Source organism: Mytilus edulis, chromosome 7 (assembly GCF_963676685.1).
Source record: "Mytilus edulis chromosome 7, xbMytEdul2.2, whole genome shotgun sequence".
Classification (NCBI taxonomy): Eukaryota; Metazoa; Mollusca; class Bivalvia; order Mytilida; family Mytilidae; genus Mytilus; species Mytilus edulis.
Window position 1 is genome coordinate 81,735,753 of NC_092350.1, and position 27,276 is coordinate 81,763,028.

Consider the following 27,276-nt stretch of genomic DNA (forward strand, 5'->3'; position numbering starts at 1 on the left):
GAGTAGTTATTGTTGCAAACTCCATTAGAAATTTGAATTGAGATCAGTTTTGGAAAAAGGGAAAGGAGGATGTGAAAACAAAATGGGGGGGGGGGGGTTAAATTTTTCTCATTTCAGATTTCATAAATAAGAAGAAAATTTCTTCAAACATTTTTTTGAGAGGATTAATATTCAAATGCATAGTGAATTGCTCAAAAATTTTAAGTTCATTAGACCACATTCATTCTGTGTCAGAAACCTATGCTGTGTCAACTATTTAATCACAATCCAAATTTAGAGCTGAATCCAGTTTGAATGTAAGAATTGTCTTTGAGAGTTATGACTCAAACCCTTAAGGAATAAGGTGCAAAAAAGGGGGGAAAATGGTTTCCAGGTTAATGGACAATTACTTAAGTACAAAACATAATTTAAAAGCAGTGTAAGGCTAGTAATTGAAACTCATTTTAATATCTCACCTAAACTGCTCTTAAATAATGTATATTGGAAATTTGCCAAAAACTTTATTATTAATAAATTCCATTGGAAATTTGCCAAAAACTTTAGTTTAATGAACTTCATTGGAAATTTGCCAATATAAAATGTTGCATTGGAGTTATCTTTCTTTGTCCAGAATAGTAGTTAAATCAACTTAAATCATGACTGTATGACATTTTATATTTTATGATGTACCTAATTGAGTAGTTATTGTTAAAAACTCCATTAGAAATTTGAATTGAGGACATTTTTGGAATAAGGGAAAGGGGGAGGTGAAAAAAAATTGGTGTGGTCCAATTTTTCTTATTTCAGATTTCAGAAATTAAAAAGAATTTTTTTTCAAATATCGAAGGATAAATATTCAACTAGCATAGTGAATTGGTCAAAAGCAAAAAAAATCATTTTAAGTTCATTAGACCACATTCAGTCTGTGTCAGAAACCTATGCTGTGTCAACTTTTTAATCACAATCCAAATTCAGAGCTGAATCCAGTTTGAATGTTGTGTCCATACTTGCCCCAACCGTTCAGGGTTCAACCTCTGCGGTTGTATAAAGCTGCGCCCTGCGGAGCATCTGGTTAAAATTAAAAAATTTCGTCCCTGGCAAGGGAACTCATCAGGTGGCTTTTGCACTGACTATAGCATTGCAATCATTACATTTTGCACTAGTTTTGTTGTTGTCTTATATTGTATAGAAGTTCCAAATGGGGTCTTTAGGTTTCAGTTAGGTGCTTTAGGTCAAGGTGGCTGTGTATGTATATGTAAAAATTGATACGGTAAAGGTAAAATTTATACTACATTATATATTTTTTGTTTTAACCATTATAATAAATTACAGAAGCCTTGAGACATGTAAGAGTAAGGTCCTCCATACCATTTCCTGCATGAAGATGATTTTTGTTTCACAGTTAATAGACAGGAAATATTTTATTGTTTAAGTGAGTCTTCAAATATCCCTTTTATTACTTTCAACCCATGTTTTATCATCATTTATTGGGGGCTGTTGTTTAAGTAAATCCTAGAAATGCCAGGTGATAGGTAATAAGACAGCTATTACTTCATTAAATTTACCTGTAAAAATTATGCATTTTCAAAAAAAAGACATCTTGATTGAAAAATGCTGTAATAATTAATTTGTCAATTCTTATTTATTTAAAATATGGACTTATAAGGACTAAATTAGTAGGTATAAAATTAAGTGTTGAAAATGAATAAACCATATCAAATTCATTCATTTATTTCAGCTAAAACATGCTGAAAGATAAAAGTTTAAATATATCTTGCTTTTTATCAAGTTTTTACTACAATAAATAGTAAAAATCACCATGAAAATTTCAATTGACCAGTATTTGCCAGTATTGACCACTTGAGTATTGTCCGGGGTGGTAAATACCAGTAAATACCGTCAGTAAATACCAGGGGTGGTATTTACCGTCCAACCTTGCAGGCTACCATGGGGAATTATTAGAGCTTTGTTTGGTTGACTTCGTAACAGCATCCTGTTACAATTATTTCTTGTAACTGATAAGTTTTATAGATTTTGAAAAGACATTGTATTAATGATAGATAAAATTTTTGATTTTTTTCTTCTTTTCTTTGGTAAATTGTTTGAAGAATTTTGTGGCAAGTTTGTTTGTTATTCTGTAAAAACTAATTTTCTGAATGCTATATACATTGTATATATATTTTTTGATGAAGTGAACTCCTTTGAAAACTAAGCTTATATTGTCTATTAATAAACATATATTTAGATTTCTGATTTTGGTCCCAGTTTTCAAGTTGGTCCAAATAGGAGTCTAAAAATAAATTGTGTTTAATTTCAACATAAAGTGAATATATATAGAGTTCTTTGAAATGCTTAATCTAAATTAAACCTTTATTTCTTTTCATTATTAATAAGCTAATACCACATTGAGGTCCAAAGGGTCCCTTTTAAACTTTTGTTTAATTTCATCAAAAATTGAATTCTTTGGTTCTTTGATAAGCTGATTCTAACAATGTTTGAGTGTTAAATCATATCTAATTTTAGAGAACTTAGTCATCACTGGTTGTTGTTATTATTTCTCTACTTTTTGTACTATTTTCACATTTCCTGACTGGTGTGAGAAAAATACTTCTCCTCACTAGTGAAAAATCTGTTCTCGGCAAATGATTAGTCGAAATTTGATTGTGACGTCTAAATGTTTTGTTTTCTTCTGAATTTTCCTATTGTGACGTCATGAAAAAAGGCGACAATACCTGATGACATTGCATATAAAGAACATAAGTTTCTGGAAAATCTTTGAAAAAGAACGATAAAAAGCATTAGAGAAACAGATTCCGACACTATAACTCGTGTATTACGATATTACTCCACTCTCGACAGTTAAATTTTATTATTTAAAGGGCTCGGCAAGCCTTGCGCTAATAAAATTAAACTGTCGAGAGTGGAGAAATATCTTAATACACTTGTTGCAGTGTAAGAATCTATATATGGGTCAGAATTTACTGTCATGAAATTTTTGTTACATCCAAAACTGTCTTTTTAGAAAATTTAAAACTACCCAGAAAATGGAAAGGCCACTGTAAATTAAACCTAGGGATCAAGGCCTTTCCATTTCTGTATGCAAAAAGATAACTTGTTCATTCAACATTAGTGGCATTTTTTCATTTCATTGAATGATGTAACACGTACAGACTCCAAAACTTCTTGTTCATACAGGTTTTCAGAGATTCTATGAACAATTTGACATCTGTGTAGGGTTACGTCTGTTCATTATCTCTTAACAGATTAAATACTAGCAGTATTCTGTCTAATTTTGAACCATATTCAAGAAATTTCACTTTTAAACTCATGGATGTAACAGGACACAATTTCGGTTTTCTTTTCATGTTTCTGAATATATCACAATCAATTTTTGGTGAAAGGTTACAGGACATCAGAAATGCATGGTGCAAATAAAAAAAAAGTTGACTAAATCCAATTGGGTCCTCATACTTTTTTTTATTATAAACTATTTTTCAAATTTGTTGTCTTCAATGTTACATCAAAAATTGATTTAGTTTCAGTGTTACATCATATACTGCAGTATCTATATTAGCTTATCCCTTCATGGACCTTTCCTTGTATTAATATTGTGGTGCAATGTGAACTTATCTCTGTGTGTAAATTGGGTTACTTTTATTCATGAATTTTTCATTAGCCTAAATTTAGACAAACAATTCAGGGGTGTAACAATGAAACCATATTCTACACGGACTTATTGCAGCGAAATGGTTGTACCTTTCTTTATCTATCATAAGTCTGTTTACATCAAACTTAGCCGTACAAAATTTGTCAGGTTAACAATCTTAATGATATCAGATTTAGAAATTACAAAATTAATCACAGTAGTCCTTCATTACATGTATATTTATGTGGTAAATATAACTGAAATATTAATGTACATGATGTAACTAATCTCTGGTTTGCCTTCCTTCAATTTAGCAACCTTGTTTTCTTCCATTGAAAGTTGAAAAGACATGTGTGGAATATGGTTGAACATTAGCATGACATAATGTCATAAATTTTTCAAAACATCAATTGAACATTGCTATTATGTGAATTGGTTCTCTATTATTTAATTTATTAGTGTTGTATATAAGATGTAACAAATTAACACCATTTTCATGGATGTCCAACACTTGCGTATTTGAAGTTCTTCTACGAAAAACTGTCCATGCACAACATTATACCCGAATGTTGCAACAGTTTATCTCCGGGTAAATCTGCATGTTTTTGACAGGGAACATCTCAAAGCTGTTTTAAGTAACATTTTTTGGATGTAACATTTATGACACAAAATGTTACATCTTCAATTTCTGCAAATATAACCTATTTTCTCGTTTTAATATGACATATATATACCCTATTAAGCACCATTAAATATTTATCTAACACCTCTTATTGATATTAATATTCACATAGCAAAGAGTATTTGAAAGATACAATCAACTGAGACGTATTTTTAACCACATGATTTTTAGGGACACGATAAATTCAACAAAATGTCCACCAAAAATCACATTGAAATTAAGTATTATATAAAGAAACACTTGCATCAGAAAAAGTGGAATTCTATTGGGATTATTTATATCATCATCATGCAAGTTTTCTTCCATTTTATGTTTTATTCATTCTGAATCTTAATTGACTAAATTTTAAGAAATTGTCAGATGTAACACAAATTCCATGACAGTAAATTCTGACCCATATAATTGATTATGATTTGAAAAATTGCATCATATCTTATTTTATACAGTTTGAGTTATTTCCCTTTGCACAGAAAATATTATAGATAAAACAAACCGGTGTTTCATTTCAACATAAATTAAATATATATATAGGGTTCTTTCAAATGCTGAATCTGATTTTTGGGCACAGTTTTCAAGTTGGTCCAAATCAGGGTCCAAAATTAGACTTTGTTTGTAATGTTTGATTCAACAAAAATTGAATTTATGGCGTTCTTTGAAAGACTGCATCTAACCAGTTAGTGAGAGATTTTGGATTGTGGGCTACTTTATCAAGTTGGTCCACATTGAGGTCCAAAGGGTCATTAATTAAACTTTTGTCTGATTTCATCAAAAAATTAATTTTTGGGATTCTTTGATATGCTGATTCTAATATGTACCTAGATTTTGGATATTGCACCATAAAAGGTAAATGTCGATTTTCAAATATTTCAGTTCTTTGACCACATTCATTTTGTGTCACAAACCTTTGCTGTGTCAAATATTCAACGTGTTGTTTTCAATTTTTTATTCAATCACAATCCAAATTCAGAGCTGTTTTAAGCTTAAATGTAGTGTCCATACTTGCCCAACTGTTCAGGGTTCGACCTCTGCAGGAAAATCCGGTTTGCTGTCACTCTGACAGCCTCTTGTCTACAATATTTTGGGTTCATCAAATCAAAATGGATGCCGTTTGAACGCGTATTATCACAAGAGAAAATAAATCTGGAATTCCACTGGAATCCCGGCTGGAATTTTGATGGGATTCCAATTGGGATCCCACCTTATTCCACCGGAATAAAATTTTCATAAATCCCGGTGGAAATATACTGGGATCCCACTGGGATAAAATTTCGGGATTCCGGCAAAAGAAGCGGGATCCCGATGTAAATCCCAGTGGAACCAGTGGAAATATACTGGGATTTTAATTGGAATATACTGGGATTCCCAGGGAAAAAAAGCAGGATCCCAAAAATAAATCCCAGCAGGATATACATGCACCAATTCAAATTGCACTGCCACTGGGATTCATGGGTTATTTATGCAAAAGGATACATGTCAATTTCTCCTTTCTGTAAATTAATTTGCTGTCTCTGTACTTCCAACTAGTTTTGCCGAGTAAATTAAGGTAACTGGAATATCTGCATGCAATCTGTTGGCAGCTCCATTTAAAAATATCATTAAATGCCCTAAAAGTATAAAAAAAAGTCCACAAAGAATCATTTGTTCAATACGTTATGAAGCAACAAATTCAATAGAAATGTTATTGCATGTTTATACAGTAGATTGGAAGCTAGTCCAAATAATTATGACATCTTGGAAGACTATTTTTTTTTTTTTTTGCAAATTAATTACCCTCCCCCTTTTTCATCCCCTGAAGATAAATAACTTGCGACTTATTATTTTCACCAAATAAACATACACACAACTGAATGAAATTTTTACATACCTACCAGTTATGCCTGTTATGTGACAACAAGTTTATTCATTGTATATGTTAAAAATAAATATATTTTCAGTTTATGCTTTCAGACTTTCTGATGTTGATTTGCTCAAATAAAAACCATAAAAATCATAGTTCCTCAATAAATTATTTTTATAATCATTATCATGCTTATATACACATGTTAAATTAGATTATTAATGCACTTATCTGAAAACATCTGCATCGGATTCATATTGGTCCTCCATTAATCAGCGTAATCAGATTTTGATGATGTTTTTACCAGTACACTAATGTCGAAGTGACGATCTCACCCCATATTATATCGGCTAGAAGTTGATCTGTCTCCGTAACGGTATTATAAATAAATTAAGGGTATCGCATAAAAATATTAATTGCTGGCCAGTTTTTACTAAATATAAGAAAAAATACTTTATTAATCGGCACAGGGTGCATGCGGATAATTTAGTGGCCGCATTATTTAGGACAATATTTTCTAGGGTCGAACTTTTCAGTACAATTGAAAAAAAAGCACGCGGTCATGATTTTTTTTTACATTTTACATATGTTTAGAAACCAACGTTATACGATGTCGATCATTATCATATCATTGATGCCGAACGACAACTAAGCGACAACTAATAGAAACGCACTTATGTGAACTTGGGGAACATCAGAAACGCCCAAGCTTGTCTGGCAAAACACCCGTTGACATTTATCGGACGCCCTGTCATTTTATTCGCAAATATCTTGGCATTTTTCTGACTTTTATAACTGTCAAACTGAGAATTAAGTGACCCATTAAGTGATTGGCTTCACCTGACAGCTTTGGTGTCATACACATTGTTAATTAACACCAATAACCTGTAATCTGTTATCAGAGACATATATATATATGTACACAAACCAAACACTTACATATTTTCAACATGAATTATGCCATGGTTCATACGTTTTCCCGTTTCAACTAGACTGGGATCCCAGCTTCAGACAGTTATCCCGATTGGGATCCCAGCTTTAGACAGTTCTGATTGGGATCCCAGCTTCAGACAGTTACCCTGATTGTGATCCCAGTGTCCGATATTTATCCCGTTTTATTTAGACTGGAATCCCGGCTTCAGACAGTTATCTCGAATGGGATCCCAGTTTCAGATATTTATCCCGAATAGGATCCCGACTCCAGATGCTTATCCCAGCTTATTCCGGCTTATCCCGACAATTTCACCGGGATTTCATTTTGATTCTGATGGATCCCATTTTCGTTATCTCTTGGGATATAGGTCTTCTTTGAAGTACAAAAGTTCTAAATTTTCCTATTAGAATCGAAATAATTCTATCATGCCATGCTCTATGCTAATTTTAACATGGGTAGGCATTATATTTGTCAACATTTTACACCTAGCTATCACTCGGTATAAAGATATTGACAAATATAATGCCTACCCATGTCAAAATGAGCATAGAGCATGGCATGAAAGAATTATTTCTTAAATATATCAGCAATACTAAATTGGTAAAAAGATCATTGTAAATGTAAATCAATTGACCTTTAATCGGAGTTATTATTGTATCTAAAATTGGATTTCGATAAATAAACTCATCATAGATACCAGGATTGAAATTTTATATTTGCGACAGACGCCCGTTTCGTCTACATAAGACTCAATCAGTGACGCTTGAATCAAAAAGTGTCAAAAAAGCCAAATAGAGTACGAAGTTGAAGAGCATTGAGGACCAAAAATTCCTAAAAGTTTTGCCAAATACAGCTAAGGTAATTTACTCTTGAGGTAGAAAAGCCTTAGTATTTTAAAAATTAAAAGTTTTGTAAACAGTTAATTTATAATTATGACCATATCAATGATAAGGCCAAAAAAAAATATATGTCTGTTTAAGGTTACATGCTTTTAAAAAATAGGGTAGGTAGGTCGGTATTTACATTTTATTTTATTTTTTCATTTTATTTTTTCATTTTATTTTTTTTGACATGATTTTGAGTGTGTGGTTTCGTCTTGTTGTGGTCCGAGTTGATCATGGGCCGAGTTTACACGTAATTTTAATGATTGGATTATTTCCCTTCATTATTGATTGGAAAAAAATGGCAGCAAAATGTTTATTTCAGGGGTAAATTCAGTAAATAAATATACGTCATCAGGGACGGCCCATTTAGGGGAGAGCTTTCTGTATAACACTGAAGTTATATGGTCTTCTGATTGGTAGATAATGTTTGTAATAAATATTTGTTGGTAGATGGATCAAAACTAGAGTTGAAAAAAAATAAAAAATAAATGCTGAATGTACATATTTTTTTCCCTTCAGGGTTGAAAAGTAATGGGGGTCAGTATGGGAATTCAGTGTGAATCTACATTGTTTGTAAACAAGGCCATGTGAATGCCCAAAAATGCCGCATGACCCTATGTTTTTATTGTTGCAAAAGATAGGGCTACATTTGTACTTTCATGAATGATATATGAAAGATTTTAATTTCGAAAGGTAAATCAGGTATAAATTTATTTCAAAACATAGATTAGCATTAAAGTCAATGGGAGATTTTTTAATGAATTTACCCCTATAGGAAAATTTGCACTTTTTCACTGTACTTGTCCAAGGCCACACGAGTCGCGGTTTCCTTAAAACAGCTATCATATTGAATTTCATGATTATATGAACATTGGGATGTATCAGGCAACACTATCTTCACTTTTAACACAAGTTCAGTTTATTTTTACGTTATGTTAATTTACGCCATAGAAAATTGAATGTTGGTTATATAAATTTTTTATTTTATTCATACATGTAATAAATATACAGCGATAAAAAATGACAAGAAAATAATAGAACTGAAACAATATGTTGACTCCCTACAAGAAAAAATTGCCCTTAACTGTAAGTTATCATTTTTAAGATAAGAAGGCATGGTAATAATGATGATATAATTGCAAATGAAACATCTTTCAACATGAAGAAAAATTATGTGGATGTAACCAACTATGGTCCGTATAACAAACCGTATATTCAGCTATAAAATAATGTTTGACAAAATATAAAACAATCCAAAAGAGGAAACCAAAGACTCAATCCAAAATTTACATTTTACCCCTAGTTCATTTGACTATTAACACACAGGGATAAACCTATATATAATATTTGTACTATAGGTTTGCACTCCGTCTGTCTGTATGTCTGTCAGTCTATCCGTCAGTCCGGCAAATAATTTTTTCACTATTTGACTTCGTGCTTGAAGATATCAATTATATATTGTTTATTCATGACAAGTTACATATCAAGTTCAAATTTTGTTCCAGTCTGATGTTTTTGTGTTGAGTTCAGGAGTTGTGGTTCTTGAAAGATTGAAAATATGTTGTTTCCATTCATGTCCGCGCTGTAACTCATGAACTGTTTAACCAAAGCTTTTCAAAATTAAATATGTTGTATACTGTTGACAAAATGGAGATCAAGGTCATTTTGACGATTTTCACTTTCACCGTTCAGGAATAAAAGTTCTTTAAAGATTAAAAAATGGGGTTTCCAGTTGTGTCCATGCTTTACCTCGTGAACTGTTCAACCACGGCTTTTAAAATTTTAATATGTAGTTACTGATGATAATTATAAATGGTAGTCAAGTTCAATATTGAGGATTTTCACTTTCACCGTTCAGAAGTTGGGGATCTTAAGATTGGACGTTAAGCAACCAACAATCAATCAATAAGATTGAAAAATGGGGTTTCCAGTCGTGTCCATGCTTTAACTCATGAACCATTTAACCAAAGTTTTTCAAATTTTAATATGTTGTTACTGATAACATGATTTTATATATATTTTATAAGATCAATATATATAGTTGACATGCATGGTTGAGATAGATGGACTGATTCAGACCAGCTGATACTAAATTTAAAGGTAAAAACTGAGTCAAGACAGGTTGAGACACGTCAAGACTAGCATGACTAGTCGAGTTATTAAATAACTTAATAGCAACTTGCCATTTAACTATCATTGAGAGATATTAACAGTGAAAGACCACTGCAACCTTTTTATATATTTATCTGTGTTCTATAAAATCTATACAATGCTCGTACGTTTGCATATGTGCTTTTGTAGTACTGTAAACATGGTAAATATGAAGTATAGAAATGCCCTTAAATAATCTGGTACCTTTTTCTTACTTCGAAGCTATTTATAAGTACCATAGTTTAACATTTTATGATTTGACCATCAATTTGACAATAACAGTTTTTGGTCGCCTCAACAAAAATGGAGACTTAGCCATGTTAGCTGTGATGTTTGCAATTTTGGTTGTGGCGGCGTCTTCTGAATGTCGACAATTTTCTATAGTTTGTAATATGGTCAGTTTAAAGGGAACCACAAATAGAAAACCAAAGCTATTTGGTATGCAGTTGTATCAGCTTTAGTACATTTCATTTCAATGGAAATTGTTTAGCCCTGTCCTCTCAGTCATGGTCTATTGACTTTGAAATTTGAGCATAATTTTCATGTTAAAGTTTCTGATAAGGTCAGTTTAAGGGAACCACTTTTGTAAGTCATCGATATTTGGTATGGAGTTCTATTATTAGCCCATCTCATGTCATGGATTTATATGTAATTTCTCCCTCAGTCATGGATCATTGACTTTGAAACTTTTCCATAGTTGCATGTTAAAGTTTTGGATTAGGTCAGTTTTAGATTAATGAATGCTACATGGTATGCAGTTGTATTACAGTTGTATGGCTCATCTTATTTCCATAGAGATTATTAAGTTTTTTTACCTTATTCATAGTCCATGTTTTGTAAATAGTTTAATTGATTACTTTCAACATAGCAGTTCAATAGCAAAATAAAATACAGGCAATACATATCTCTGTGTCAATAGTATTTACAGTTTATGTGTGTTCTACATTTTAGGCTCAAGGCCTTTTTGTACCAGTCCAGTACTTTTAAATGTTTACACTTTACAAAGTTAATTTCCTACCAAATTATAGTATAAAAGAAGTACTAAGTATTATTTTACCTTCTATTCATAGTACTAAACTGGATCTTCAGATGTGTAGTACAAATCAAATACTGTAAAATTATACAATAGTTTGGTAGTATATTACTAATGTAATATTCAGTTTAAAAATAAGAAATATGATATGATTGCTATTGAGACAACTATCTACCAGAAACCATATTGTGCATATGTAAGTAGCTATTAGTCACCCTAAAGTCTTCAACAATGAGCAAAATCCATAATGTATTTAAAGCAATAAGAGGACTCGACATGACAAAATGGAAAATAATTTAAACAGAAAAACCTACAATGTGATTTATATGTAAAACAATAAATGAATAACCTGTATGATAGACAGCAATCAACAACAACCACAGAGTTATATGCTCCTGACTTAGGACATGCACATACAGATTTGGCATGTTTACAAGTGCCCAACCCTCCTCTAACCTTTGATAGTGGTGTAATAGAATGGCATAATAACTGAAAAAATCAATTGAAAGGTCTAGAATCTTTAGCTTTATATACACAAGGCAAAAACAAACAAAAAGTCAAAATACACAAAGTACGGATTTAAGAGTATTGCAGTTACCTTAACATGCTAACAGCTAGCTAGTTCACAGCAAATGAAAACTTTGATATATAAAATATCAATGAGTGCACTGCCAATGGATTTAGTATCAGGATGTCATAAACAGTCTGAAAAAAACATAATCTTGTACATTGAATGTCAAATTTTAGTATCGAAAGGATGTAGGATTTTAAGTTTGCATAACTATATAGCAACACACATTTTATTATATTTTAATATATTAATAAGAAAATCAATGTTATCACCAATAAAAACAATATTCAAAGATCTTAGTATAGTGTTGAAATAATAACCTTATAGAATAACTTTAATCAAAGGATCAATTAGTTTACATGGATTTTATCTAAATTGGTAAGCACTGTAGACAATATGACCATAAAAAATAGGAAATGATCACATTTCTGAACATCCAAACTAATAAACCTTTGTATCCATGAAAGAAGTTCGTACATTTTCAGTCATTCAAATTCTAGCTCTGAAAATGTACACGTCGAAGTAATTGTATGTGTACTCCATATAAATAATCGAATCAAGGGTATGATTTCACTGGTAGACCTATTTGGCAAATGACCGCGATTTTTGGCAAATCTACGCGGAACGGAGAATAAATAGAGGTTCATCGTAAATTTTCTGTTTTACAGAATATTTTGCGGTTCTCCGGAGATTTTCCGTGTCTCAGGGAATTATCCGCGTGTCTCAGGGAATTATCCGTTTGTCCGATTAAACTGGTGTGTATTGAGTCAGTGATAGAACCAGTGATGCGTGAGCGACGGTTATTAATAGATCGTTGTATAATCCGTTATCTGTGAGCAACGGATATTAATAGATCGTTGTGATTATATACACTGTTTACAGTCAGATAAAAATAACCGTCTTATTACCCTTTTCAGTCGAGAAATAAAAAGCGGTGGTTTTGATATTAAAGTTACTTGCAATTTAAATATCGAATTTAGTTCAATAAAGAATAGTCTATTTAAATGTGACCAATGAACAGGAAAATGCACGTGGTAACTTTGAAATACTACAAATATGTTCACCTTACAAAATTCTTCTTTATTGTCATGTTAAGATAAATCAGTTCCTGTAAAAACAGTAAAAACAGACTCTTAATTACTGCAGATGCCGTAATCCGACATAATGTCATACTGATTTGACACTTGTCTAATGTGAGCAATACCTGCTGTGATATTTTTGCAATACAACATGGACAAGCGGAAGGTCGTAAATCAATCTGTTGATCCGAATTTAACTTTACCTGTTCAGATATTTATTTATGGAGGATATCATAGATACATTTAATAAATTGTATTGTATTCAATGGAGATAATTTAAATACACAATATAATTTATTAAGACATATTTGCAGGTATACATTGAACATGTTTTCTCCAACCAAGAAGGTTTGATATTGAATGCTTTTTTTTTTTTTTTTTTTTTTTATCAAACTTCGATCTGATCAGTCTCGTAGATTATAAACGAGTAATTCGTTTATAGTTACACATTGTTACTCTTCTAACGTCTTTTTCTTTGTGCTATTAAAAAAAAAACTCACAATTTTCCACATCAGATCGACATTTATATATATATGAATACTGGAAATCTTTTTTCCGTCCGACACCACGCTCCCCACAAGAGCCCCAAGATATAATCATACCTGTCAATCACTAGCCGCAAGTTGAACATTTTGGCCAGCCTTCCTCGTGCTTTCAATTATGACATCGTTGCGAATTTTTTTTTTTTAAATTGACATGTGAAAAGAATAAAGTGATGGGAAGTTTATTTTACGACCTATCAAGACTTCTTGTGATTCTAACAAGATTTTTCTTAGGCCGCATTTCTTTCTAACAAGAATTTTGTAAACGTTGTGTCGCGTGTGTTACTGTTTTCTACACGAGTAGAAACAAATACATCGTTTGATAAATCTTTAATGACCCTGTTTGAATTTTCAATAATGCATGCACATGTTGTTGGTAATCAGACTTTTTTACAAACGTAGAAACAAATACTTCGTTTAATCAGGTTGAAGTTAGAAAAAAATGCAGCGTTTGTACTAACAAACGACAAACTGCAGACGCATTTTTAGCGTTTGCATAGTTTGTCAAAGTTTATGTAAACTTTGCAAACGTATGTGTTTGAAAGAAATGATCAAAACATGTGCGAGCATAGCCGTTTGCATCGTTTGCATCTTTAATGAGTGAATCCGTAACCGTCAAAATAGCATGCTTTACAAAAAGATCAGCCAATTCAAACGTTTCTTTACACAAAGATGATTTTAAGTACGTCATACATTACATGTAAACATTTATTTAAGTAAATTTTTTTCGTATCTATCTTTTTCGTATCTTTCAATTTGGTTACAGGGTTTATGCAAGTAAGTTGTACCGTGTGGTGCGTTTTCAGATTCATTTCTCAACAACTTCCTGTGAACCGAAATATTTCGGCGGGGGTATCAACGGCGGTAAGCTTACAGTTTAACTTGCTTAAATTTTATTTAAGTCAGTTTATTGAAATAAAATTGAAAATGGAAATGGGGAATGTGTCAAAGAGATAGCAACCCGACCATAGAAAAACAGCAGCAGAAGGTCACCAACAGGTCTTCAATGTAGCGAGAAACTCCCGCACCCGAAGGCGTCCTTCAGCTGGCCCCTAAACAAATATATACTAGTTCAGTGATAATGAACGCCATACTAATTTCCAAATTGTACACAAGAGACTAAAATTAAAATAATACAAGACTAACAAAGGCCAGATGCTCCTGACTTGGGACAGGCGGGAAAATGCGGCGGGGTTAAACATGTTTATGAGATCTCAACCCTCCCCCTATACCTCTAGTAGCCAATGTAGAAAAGTAAACGCATAACAATACGCACATTTAAAATTCAGTTCTAAAGAAGTCCGAGTCTGATGTCAGAAGATTTAACCAGATAAAATAAACAAAATGACATTGTTTTTGCAGAAGATTAATCCAGACATAAACGTACTTTGGCTTCCCATTTGTTCCACTGTGTAGGATAACTTATTTACGCATTACATCATTAATAATTACCAATATTAAAATGCTGAAATGCTAGTTGTATACTTATTATTTTACTAATTTGCGTTTTGGTTCCGTTTAAATTTGCTGTTATAGCATGTATAGATTCCTTGATTTTCATAACTTATCTAGTTTCAGTTGTTAAATACTAGTCAGTAAAGAGCTAAATATTTTGCCTTCCAGCAGAGCCAACAATTAAGCATCAGACGTATACGTGATACATTAATCATATATATATGTAATATCAGTAATGTACTCCTAGACTTTTTCTCCTTTTATAGCCGACTATGCAGTATGGGCTGTGCTCATTGTTGAAGGCCGTACGGTGACCTACATGTATAGTTGTTAATTTCTGTGGCATATGGTCTCTTAACGAGAGTTTTCTCATTGGCAATCACACCACATCTTTTTTTTAAACGGACTCATTTAGCATTTGTTATATTCTCAACGGTTGAGAAAAACTCCATGGATGACAAGTCAACTGGGGTTTTGAGTTGAACATTTTGATTGTGTATGTTTATAAGGGTTTGAATAGGATTTATATAGAAGAAGAGAGAATATATATGGACAAAAAGTGCACAACAAAGGGCCAAAAAAGTAAATAAAATAGACACCAAGAAAACAAAGAATATAGAATAATGGGGGAAAATATGAAGACTACAGAAAAATTACTTACAACTATAAGACAATATTCAAGACCCTCGTATGTGTTCAAATACAATCTGTATACACTATAGTATATATCTTGCTATAAAGTTCCGTTCTCAAGGTTTTTTGCTCGAGCCTGACTGTCTGATTCTATTTAATTTTTAAATTGATGTCCAGTGGCAAACATTTCTAGAGTTGTGTCATTCAGGAAGTAAATACAAGAAAAAATGAATCTGTTCATGCGCGGGTTGGTTAAAAATAGAGCTCCCTACATATATCTTGTTTAAAAAAATATTTATTTTACTCAGCTATCTTCAAGGCACTATCTTCTTCTGTTACATGAAATTGTGATACTGTAAAATTGACTGATTAGATTTTATTTTAGATTGCCAAAGTTTGAAGTAGTAGAAACCATTTCCGTGACCTGTGTTTGTTGCACTCTGTGGGTAATTTCCAGTAGTTTGTTCTAGCCTACTGAGATTTTAATAACTTATTTTCGAATGATGGAACCATATCAAAATAATAAATTGAACACGGGTTTGACAGTCAGTAAACTGTCACACAAGAAATAGATTGAATGTTGCATGTACACTAGTCCAATTTGTAATGTTGTCTTTACGTCCTTCCACATTCTTTTTTTTTCTTCAAAATCCGGGATCCGCTTTCGAATATATTATGGGAGTCTGTCAATGGAGCTAGAGATACATTTAACGACCTTGACTGGCTGCACAACCCTTGCACGGTAGATAAATACATCATACACAGATACACTGGCTGGTTAAAGGGACAATAAACCAGAAGTGTAAATTGCCCCAGGTATTTTAAGTATATTGTGTGTAATGTGTAAACAGCCACGTGTTCGTGAATTCACAGTCGCTTGAATTTTAGTGATATATGTATGAAAAAAAATTAAAAAAATACTGTTATATGTATAATATAAATGAAAAAAAATTTAAAAAAATACTGTTATATGTATAATATATAATATGTATAATATATAGAGAATAATACATGGCAAAATCCGTATCATATGTCGTATCATCCCGAGACATCAATATCAGCCCAAGGGCCTTTAGGCCCGAGGGATGATATTGGTCGAGGGTGATACGGCATATGATACGGATTTTGCCATGTATTATTCTCTATTTATCATATGTTTAGTAGTAAATACAGTAGTTTTGCATATGTGATAAATAGCCTGTTGTTTAATCCATATCACGCAACTTTGATGTGCACCCTTTATCGCATACCCTTTATCACACCCATATGATAAATATATATTATACATATAACAGTATTTTTTTTTCATACATATATCACTCAAATTCAAGCGACTGTGGTGAATTCAAAGATAATCAAAATGATCTAATTCACGTGGTAATCTACCATGCAGCTACGCATCATCGCACATCGCAAACAACTAGCTTTGCATTGTAAGATATTTAATTATACCCCCGCTTTGAAAAAAAGGGGGGTATACTGTTTTACCTCTGTCTGTCCTTCCGTCAGTCCATCCGTCCGTCAGTCTGTCAGTCAGTCCGTCCGTCCCATGAATATTTTTCGTCACATTTTTTGTCAGGAACTACACTACCAGGATTTCTGAAATTTGGTTTCAGGCTTGATATAAGTCAGCTATACTTGGAACTTGATGCGTTTTCAGATTCATCACTCAACAACTTCCTGTTTACCGAACACTTGATTGATTTTACACATGATAACCAAGTTGAAAAATTTTCGTCACATTTTTCTCAGGAACTACAATACAAGGATTTCTGAAATTTGGTTTAAGGGTTAATATAAGTCAGCTATACCGTGGTAACCAAGGTCTGTCTACTTAACTGTTTATATGGGAATTGGTGAAAAAGTCATAGTTCAAAGTCATAAATGAGCGTAAATAAGTGTTCCGTGAAAATTGTTTTCGAAAATCTAATTTGTTCATAATTCTTTTATGTAATAAACTTATTTAAATAAATTTGTACCTTCCCTTGTCTGATCACCAGCATGGCTAAAGGTATTACTCCCAAATGTATTGTGAGGTGACACGTTCAGGTATTCAAGCGATTTCCTGTCGGACTTGCAAGTTCATGCATCGCTTCACTTCTAAGGGTATTGATCAGTGTATACGACCGATAACTTGAAACTTTCCATTTTGAACTATCAGGTGTATAGTATAAATCTCTGTCTTGCGTGTCCGATATTCTAGTCATTACTGAACGCATAAGCTTGTTTATAAATTACATTTCTGTTGTATTAAAAGAATATTATTTATAAAAATCTAAATAATTCAAAAAAAAAAAAAGATTTGATAAAATAAAAATCTGTTTTCACATTTTTTCCAAGGGTAAATTTGGGGAAATGTAAGTACTCGTTCTCAAAAGTGAAGGACAGTTTGAAACGTACAAGAAATATTGATTTAACAAAAATATACGCACTTATCGACCATTCTTTAATACGCCTTGATAGAAAGTTACGGAATTATAGATAGTTGCAATTCAAAATTATATACATTTTTACATTGAACATAAGAAAGAAACATACATTTTGTTTATTTGGGTTAAAAGTTCTGTAAATAAACTAGTCCTCGTATGACAACAGTATGTTATCATGGGATGTCGATGGACGAAGAAGAAGAAGAGAACTTATTTGAATTAAATACAGGTCGATATTTAACTTGCTTTGGGTTCATCGAAGTTATGGACATAGTAAAATCACAGATTTCTATTTCAACAAGATTGTTCTCGAACAAAGGAAGGAGTTGTCGTCTCAATTGTTGGCTATAATGTATAATGATGTGAACATGGTTCTGAAAGTACATTATGCAAAATTTCCTGTTCCGACATGCATGTTATACATGCCACTGGACAAACACTAATTATCCCCAAGGGATGTAAATATTTTGCTGGAAAACTATTGAGTATCAAAGTTTCAAATTAATTTCGGGATTTACTTTCCTTCTTGGTATTCAATATTCAATAACAGAAAAAAGAATAAACTGCTGGTCCGCTAAATAGGGGTATTCTTGTTATAGTTATATTAAAAATAGGGATATATGACATTAAATTGGTTCTGTCTTTTTTTTTAAACATCGTTAAAAAGATGTTTGTCTAAGGTGAACGACACAAGAACCCTGTAATACTAGTACGAGAGCATGTAAACATTCCTTCTCAATAATATGTTTGTATTGGAAATCTTTTCATACAGATTGACAACTCATGGTCCGATATGCATGTAATATTTGCCACATGACGCCCATAGTTCTTTCTACCATCATCATCTTATTCTTTGATATTGCTGTAAACATCGATGGTTCACACCCAAACAAAATGGAAGTAATGTACCTTCTGATAGCTTTTCCATGTTATACACTTGTAAAACTTAATATATAGACGAAATTTCGGTATTAAAATGAATCTACATCTCACAAACAGGATTTTTAAATCACGATTTTGAGCAATCGTTGTAGGTTCATGAATATTCATATGGTGCTTTTCTTTAGCGCCAATTGGAAAAAACGTATCTTTAAATAAAGTTTACATTATTAAACATATTCCTCAGAAATCAGTTATCATAAAACCATACGAGTTATGATAAACCTTGATAAAACAAAGTTCTGTTATCATAAAACATAAAAGAATGCACTATGTAAACTGGAGTAAAATTATGAGAGTTCTAAGCACTGTACATGTACTATAGTAAAGTTGTAAGTCTGTTCTGTCACAAAACTTTTAAGCGATGGTCCATGCAGTTATATTCATGTCTGGAAATGTCCTTGGCTGTTTATCCAAAAGATATAGTCTTGTTTTTTCTGTTTCCCATCGTTTTTTGAGAAATGCATTTAAGAGTGAATCGTTAACAGGGTAAAGACCAGTGGCAAATATCTCTCTGTTCGTTCTGTCGATTTGGGAAGATATTTTCTAATTCATTTGAAAATATCTATATGTGTTTGCAATGTTCAATGCTTGGACTTTGAAAAGGCGCTAAAAAAGCTAACTAAATATTATTTTGATAAAAGAGGTAATACAACAAATTTAATTTTACAAACAAATAATCCTGTAAACATCGCGTGTGAGGGTTTACACGGAGTTAAAAGAAAAGACAACAGGGCAAATCTGATGAAAAAAAAATCCCGAAAATTCGTAGTAACAGGAAATTAAACAGTAATTGAAACCCCCTCCTCAAACAAATGTACCTCATGACCTGTATTATGCTGAGGTACAATTTTTTTGGTGAAAAAAATATAGAATGCTGGAAGTGTTTCGATGTGCTATTGGAAAATCCTTTGAAAAAAATGGGTAGGGTTCACCAGGCCACGGCTTAGGTAGCATTTCACAGAAAATATAGTTACAATTGAGCCACAGAATGTTGAATAACCTTCCAACCCTGGCCTTCTAATACGTTAGGCCAACTGTTAGTGTCATACATGCATGCAGAACTACAGACCTATCTACGGAGTGCTACCATACTCACATGCTCCCGATACTAGTATGTTGAAGAAGTAATGAAATTAATAGAACCAGAGCCGGATTTAGTGGGGAATGGCGTTGATGAGAGTTTTTAATAGTCTTGATTTGATTGATTGATATCATGGAAGTTTTTAACGACACTGACTCAATGACTGGCTATACAACACATAGAAGTTTTTGACGACATTGACTGCCTAAACAGCCCTTTGAGTTTCTCAGTCGGCTATAAAGGGGGAATGACACGGTGTCCGCCCCCTTTTGTTGAAAAATAAATATTGATTATATAGGGAATCACTTGAGAATGACTGGAGCTGGTCCTCTCATGACATTATCAGTTAGTCTCCCCTCTCCTTATATATAAAAAAAATCTGGATCTGCCACTGAGAACAAGTTTAATAAATTAAAAAAAAGAATGTGTCACTAGTATACACGGATGCCCAATCCGCACTATCATTTTCTATGTTTAACAGACCAAGGACTATCTTTAATTAGTATAGAAAGTCCCTGAGTGGACTGAGGAAATGAGGTAATTCTAATTTGGCATTAAATTTAGAAAGATCATATCATTGTGAACATGTGTACTAAGTTTAAAATTGATTGGATATCAACTTCATCAAACACTACCTCGACCAAAAACTTCAACCTGAAGCGGGACAGACGGACGAACGAACAAACGAACAGACAAGACCAGAAACAATGCTGAGAATGGAACATCCAAAATATATATTTTTAATCTTTAATGCAAAATTACACCCATAAGGGTCAAGCAATATAAACAAACATTGTAATATAAGGTAATCTTATACACTCCCACTCCTGAAACACAAACAAAATTAAAAGTCATCTGATTGCAATCTTATAACTGTTAATACTGATGAAGTCGCTTTATGATCATTGATTTATAAGATACAAGTTGTGACCTTCGAAATTGTTTTATATTATTTTATTTGTATATTTTCCTATAGACTTTTAAGGTACCTCCGTTGTCCTTAAAAAAAATCCCTTCCATAATATCCAAAACTTCATCGTTGATTTGAAAAAAAAATGATTTTCGATTTTCGATTATCAATTGAAATGAACCTACTAGAGCCTCAACTTTCAAGCGCACAATAATGTCAATTACACATCACTTTAACCCTTTAATTGACATTCCACAATCGGTCAGTAACATCACCTGTGTTTATAGTTGCAGGGTATTTCCCGCCGTTGGACAATCCCGTGCAGTCGACACAATTGATTTTTAACATTCTCTATTATGAGCGAGGTCAAGTTTTAGATCAAGTTAATTACATATATTTTTAACGTTAATTATTTAATTATTAAAAAAAAACGTATCATCATTTCTTTTCTTTTTTTTTTTTTTTTTGCTAGTATAGTAAATAAATCTCAATCCCGGGATGTAGATACACTTAACATTAGACCTGGAAGTGCCTTCTTATAAATGGAGAAACTGTCTTTCACATTAAAATTTAAAAGAATATTATCGCTCAGGCATATTTTAAATTTTGTAATAAGATGATTGATTGTTGGTTGTTTAACTTCCAGTGGCAAATATTCCATAAATGTCAGGACGAACTTAGTTTTAAGATCGAACTGTCAAAAAATAATTGAAAAACAGTAATGATGACAGAAGAACTTTGATACGTGTGAAATAACCATCCAATCTTTTAAATATAACTTATTTATATTTCAAAAAGTAACAGATTAGTTTACAAGACGTGCATTGACGTACTTTCATATCTTTAAAATGGAACTTCTTTGTCTAAAAGACAACCAACGAGTTGTCGAAATCCAGTTGCATGCATACTATATACATACATATGCATATTATGCATCGACGATCGTTGTATTACGTAACATACTGCTATACCAATTGACCCCTGATATCAACTAAGGTTAGAACTTCCTCCAGGCCGTTCATTTTATTTTTGTTCCAATAAACGGTTCTTGAATCAATTATAATTTCTGAAGTATTTACGATGAAAGCATTATTCTCAAATCGTCTTACACAATGATAAAATTGTATTTATACCACAATTGAAAAGTAATTTAATAAAACAAATGACCGATGAACTGATTAATTATAAAGATGAATGTATGTCCATATGCTCATATATATATATACACATTCGGACTAAAATTCGCAACTAGTTATTATCTCATCGTAGCATATTGTTAATTTTGCTAATATATGCCTTCAACCCCAAGAGGTATAAATGTGCATTTCATTCTGAAAGATTAATGGATCAGCAGGTGATCAAGACCGTTTTAAAAATTCCTATTTGCCAATGAAGTTTAAATGATCTGCGGCCTCAGAAATACACATGTATTTTTCCATCATAAAAGTAAACCTTTAACCCCGAGAAATATATAATCTGTTTCTCTCTAAATTTACAGAAACATTATCATATGTGATAAATTTTTGAAAATTCCTTATATCTCAATCGATTAATGATACTAGTAGTTCTGTAAACTTCTACATATATCACAATCTGTACCTCAATACAACCGTCCCTCACACTTAACGGATTATACAACGACCAATTAATGATTGAACGTCGCTCACGCATAACGGATTATACAACCGACCTTTTAATAACCGTCGCTCACGCATCACTGGTTCTATCAATGACTCAATACACACCCGTTTTATCGGACAAACGGATAATTCCCTGAGACATGGAAAATCTCCGGAGAACCGCAAAATATTCTGTAAAACGGAAAATTTACGATGAACCTCTATTTATTATCCGTTCCGCGCAGATTGGCCAAAAAACACCGAATTTTTTACAAAAATCACGGTGATTTTCCAAATAGGTCTGCCAGTGAATTTATAGCTTTACATTTTCAAAAAAGATGTTCTCAATCATAGGTTATGATTTGTTAGCAAAAAATCAAATTCACACTGTATACTGTAGTTATATTCATAATTCATTCATTCCTGTATTAATCTCTTCCTTTAAGGTTTTATTTTGGAATAAGTGTCTAGACCAAAAGAAATGTGCAACAATGAAATTTCCAAATGTAACATTTCTAATGGTATTTATATCTTTTTCACAGGCTATTGTAAGACTTGGTGGTGAAAGTTACAAAGAAATATGTTCACAACTCAAAGTTACTTCTCTATCAAGTGGAAAAGGATATGGAATGAAAAGTAAGAATTAGAAAGGATATTTGTACATAAGTGTGGCAGAATGGAGTTTGTTGTCTCCCTTGAACAAGCTCATTATTTCACATTTAATTTATTGAAAGTTGTTTGTGTTAGATCATTACACAATTAGTTTATAAAAGAATTTCATTTGCTTACAGGTTAAAAATAACATTATTGACCAAAATTAAGAAACTTCCATATATGTTTATACATATAGTATTTAGCTTATATATTATACTTAATAAAATTGTGTAAGGACTCCATATAAGTACAATTTGTCAGCTTTTTCATCTTAAGCATGTTAAGGATAGTGTATCTGCGACATACTTAGTGGTTGGTTTTTTTTACATTTGATTTCAATTTTCCCCTTAATTAACTGAGGTTTTTCTAATGCAAACTGACATTTCCCCTCTTTGAGATTCCAATAATGTCCATGCCATTTAAAAGTCTCTACTAACAACATCTTAAGGATACTGAATTTCCAGTTATTTTTTAGACACATTATCAAAAGCATTTAGTGTATTATCATCTTAAGGAACTTACAAAAATACTGAGATAGATCTATTTTCAGAATTATTAACAAGAACAACTAATTGCATATCATTATCTTGAAGAACTTGAAACGATCAATCAGGTCTCGACAAATGTCTTTTTTCCAGATACGTACTCCTTTAAATAGATAAAATTAACATTGAGTTCTTTTCTGATGAAAACTAAAGTGACCATGGATTTGGAATAACTTGTTACTGTAAACCAACTTATTTTCGCGAGCTATTTAATTTCGCGACTTTCGTGAGTAGAAAACCAACGCGAATATAAATCTTAGCGAATATGTAAAAATTGGATCTTTCCTTATTAAACTTCATCAAGTAAATTAGAAAATCATGAAATTAAATAGCTGTGAAGTGGTCAAGAAAGGGTAAAACGCGAAATAAAGTATCTGCGAAAATAAGTTTGTTTACAGTATTTTCAAGATTTCTTCATAATTAGTCCAGGCAATCTATGAAAAACGTTAAACTAATTGCAACAGAATATATTATTGCTTTAATGATGTCAGATGACTTCCATATAAAACATATAAAAAGTCTTTGAAAATCAAAAATGTATAAAGAGGTCAATTCGCGGTGTCCAATTTGTGGATTTTGGCTTGCAGATATTGACGCCAAAAGATCGCCATACACACAAAGGGAGACAACTACAACAACAGGATTTTTAGTGTCAGTACAAACGATATCATTGATTTATTCGGCAATACTTAATATGCAATGTGAATAAAGACTTCAATTGATGGTAAGTATCTCTATATAAATTATTTTACAAGTAACAACCTGTATAACAAGGGTAAAAGCAAGAATCAGCAAAAGTAAACATTCCCGAGTGACGTCACTACGCGGGTTTTTCACATGCTATTTTTTTGCATTTTTCAAGGAACTAATCAGAACTTTTTGATATGAAATACACATATTTACAGAAATAAATGTATGTTTTATTATATTGAACCCATTTACAGATCAGTCAGGGGTACTACTTGTACAAGTGTATTTTATTTACTTGAAGAAGTGAAAAAAAATATACACATATAAGTAAATAAATAATGTTTGAATAATCTCCCCTTAATTTTCTGAAAAATTTACTTATACAAGTAAATTTTTCTTACAATCCCACAAAAATCCTCAAGTTTTCAGATGTAAAATCATGCCTTTAATGATTTTTCCCAGGTTTGCTCAATTTTTTTCATTAAAGTTCAATGTTTCATCTCATTAATTCATCAAAGAAACTGATTGAGCAAAGTTCTTGTATATTTGCGCAAGGCCTTCAAAAATTGCTCCTTTGGGACTTGTAAATGAGCAGTGTTAAGAAGATAACAGACAAATGGGACTTTCATTGTCCATGAAATTACACTTGAATGGTTAGTTAAGACATCTGCAAATGGTACACAATTGAAAATTCTATTAGAGCAAAGAAATCTTCAGAATTCAAGAAAAGAAGAAAGGATGACTGATTTATACGTTTTATTTCTAAAATACAATTCTACATACGTCCTTGTCAAAATTTAAAAACTATGGAACGCAATTCGGGACAAAAAACTAACAGTTATAAAATATATACGGATTAGAAAAGTTGCATAAATTTGATTAAATTTGAGTTACTGCAACAAAAAATAAGAACTTTTAGAAAAATATAAATGCATTTGTGTAATCCTGATGCAAAAATATACAAAAACAAAGTAATATTAAACATTTTTAAAATAGATAAGCAAATTGGAAATTACAAAATTATTTTTCTTTTGCAGATTATATGGATGAATTGAGTGACATACGCAAAATTAATGCAGTGTCAAGTATTCCACGATGAGATATAATCCAACAGTGATTTAATAGTTTTTAGGTAATTTATAACGAATCGTAGAGTTACATGTACAATGCAAAAATATTTGATTTACAGTAAATATACGTATATAAGTATTGAAAAATCAATCACCAGTCCCAGTATTGAAAAGATAATTTGATAGCCACAAGTGCCGGTCGTTTTGAATAACTGCTAGCTAAAAACCAAAGACTTATAGAGTATAGAATTTATTTTTCTGGTTTCATAAATCACAACTCGTAAAGATTAATTCTAATACACAATGATCTAGTAATTGACGTATACATACTAAACATTATTATTAAGAAATATGATTAGTTTTTTCTACTGTTTAAAGGTATATATTTTTATACTTTCAGGTATTAGTGGCTGTTATGGAAAAATGCATCATATGCCTTAAAGATGATGATACACCATCATTAGTCAAGTTACGTGAAAAAGGAAGCCAAGGAATAAATAAAGCGAGTAGAGAAAGAGAGGGTCAGATACTAGCTTCTGCAAGACAGTTTGTCCACCAGGAATGTAGAAAATCATATACCAACCCAACAGAAATCACAAAAAACAAAAGGCAGCAAAATATACTACAGGAATCTAATATACCGACTCTACGATCAAAATCATATTTCAGTCATAAAGATCATTGCTTATTCTGTGGGAAAGAGGCACAGCTGAAAAGCAAATTAAAAGGAAACGATGTTTTTCCTGTCCAAACGGATGATTTCCAGAAGAGGATTGAACAAGTATGCAACGACAGAGACGATGAGTGGGCAGTGGAAGTACGGGGAAGATTAGAATGTGTTGGTGATCTTCATGCTGCAGATGCATTATACCATCAAACCTGCAGTGTTAACTTTAGAACCAGTAAGAAGATTCCAAAAGCATTTTCACCAGACAGCAAAGGAAAGGAAAATAACTACCAGGGAAGACCAGCAGCTTATGGTGAACAATTCCTAAAAATTGTAGATTATCTCAGACAGGATGAACAGATAACTATTGCAGAGCTCGTTAATAAAATGAACGAGTTGTGTGGAGAACAGGCATACAGTTCAGTTTATTTGAAGAAAAAACTGAGAAACCATTTTGGAGAAAATATTATCAACAGATATTTGTGGAAAAATTATCGTTGTTACGTTGAGAGATACAGCATCCTGTGTTTTGCAAGAGTTTTACCACAGACCAACATATCAAAATCCAGACGATGAAAAAAAAGCCATAATAGATGCTGCTGCAAAACTAATCAAAAGTGACATCAGATCTTTGAAAGGGGACAAGGAAAATTATCCATTGGCATCAGATGTATCATCACTAAAATAAAATTTGCAATATGTACCTGAGAGCTTAAGCTATCTACTAGAAACAATGTTTGCTGAAAAGGACTCCAAAATGAAAATTGCTTCTATTGGACAGGCAATAATTCAGGCATCAAGACCCCATGTGCTTATTTCTCCTTTGCAAATTGGTCTTGGCATTCAACTTCATCACAACTTTGCATCCCGTTTTCTGATTTCTACTTTAAACAGCTTAGGACTTTGCTCATCTTATCAAGAAATTCAAAAATTTGAATCGAGTGCCGCTTTAACACAAGGAGTTGACATCCCTGGCGAAATATGTAATAGTTTTGTTCAATTTGTAGCTGAAAACGTAGACCATAATGTGAAAACACTCGATGGCAATAACACATTTCATGGAATGGGAATCATAGCCGGCATTACACCAGGCACTAAGCGAACAGCCCCTATTCCTAGAATATCTGTTTCATCTGATGATATCAATTCAATAGCAAAGGTTAATATTCAGTATGACAAAGCTAAATTTTTCAGAGCTTCGGGAATTAAGGGGAATGGACAGGACTGCATGTTTGGATTTACT

General features: G+C 32.2%; 1 protein-coding gene across 1 annotated transcript in view; it reads left to right on the plus strand.

Moving 5' to 3' along the window:
* The window catches only part of LOC139483457 (uncharacterized), a 64,943-nt gene that overhangs the window by 18,006 nt on the left and 19,661 nt on the right, over positions 1 to 27,276 (plus strand). Inside the window, exon 4 of the mRNA XM_071267481.1 lies at positions 22,950 to 23,043. Within this exon, the coding sequence (XP_071123582.1) occupies positions 22,950 to 23,043 (94 nt within the window). The remainder of the gene's footprint in view (positions 1 to 22,949; positions 23,044 to 27,276) is intronic.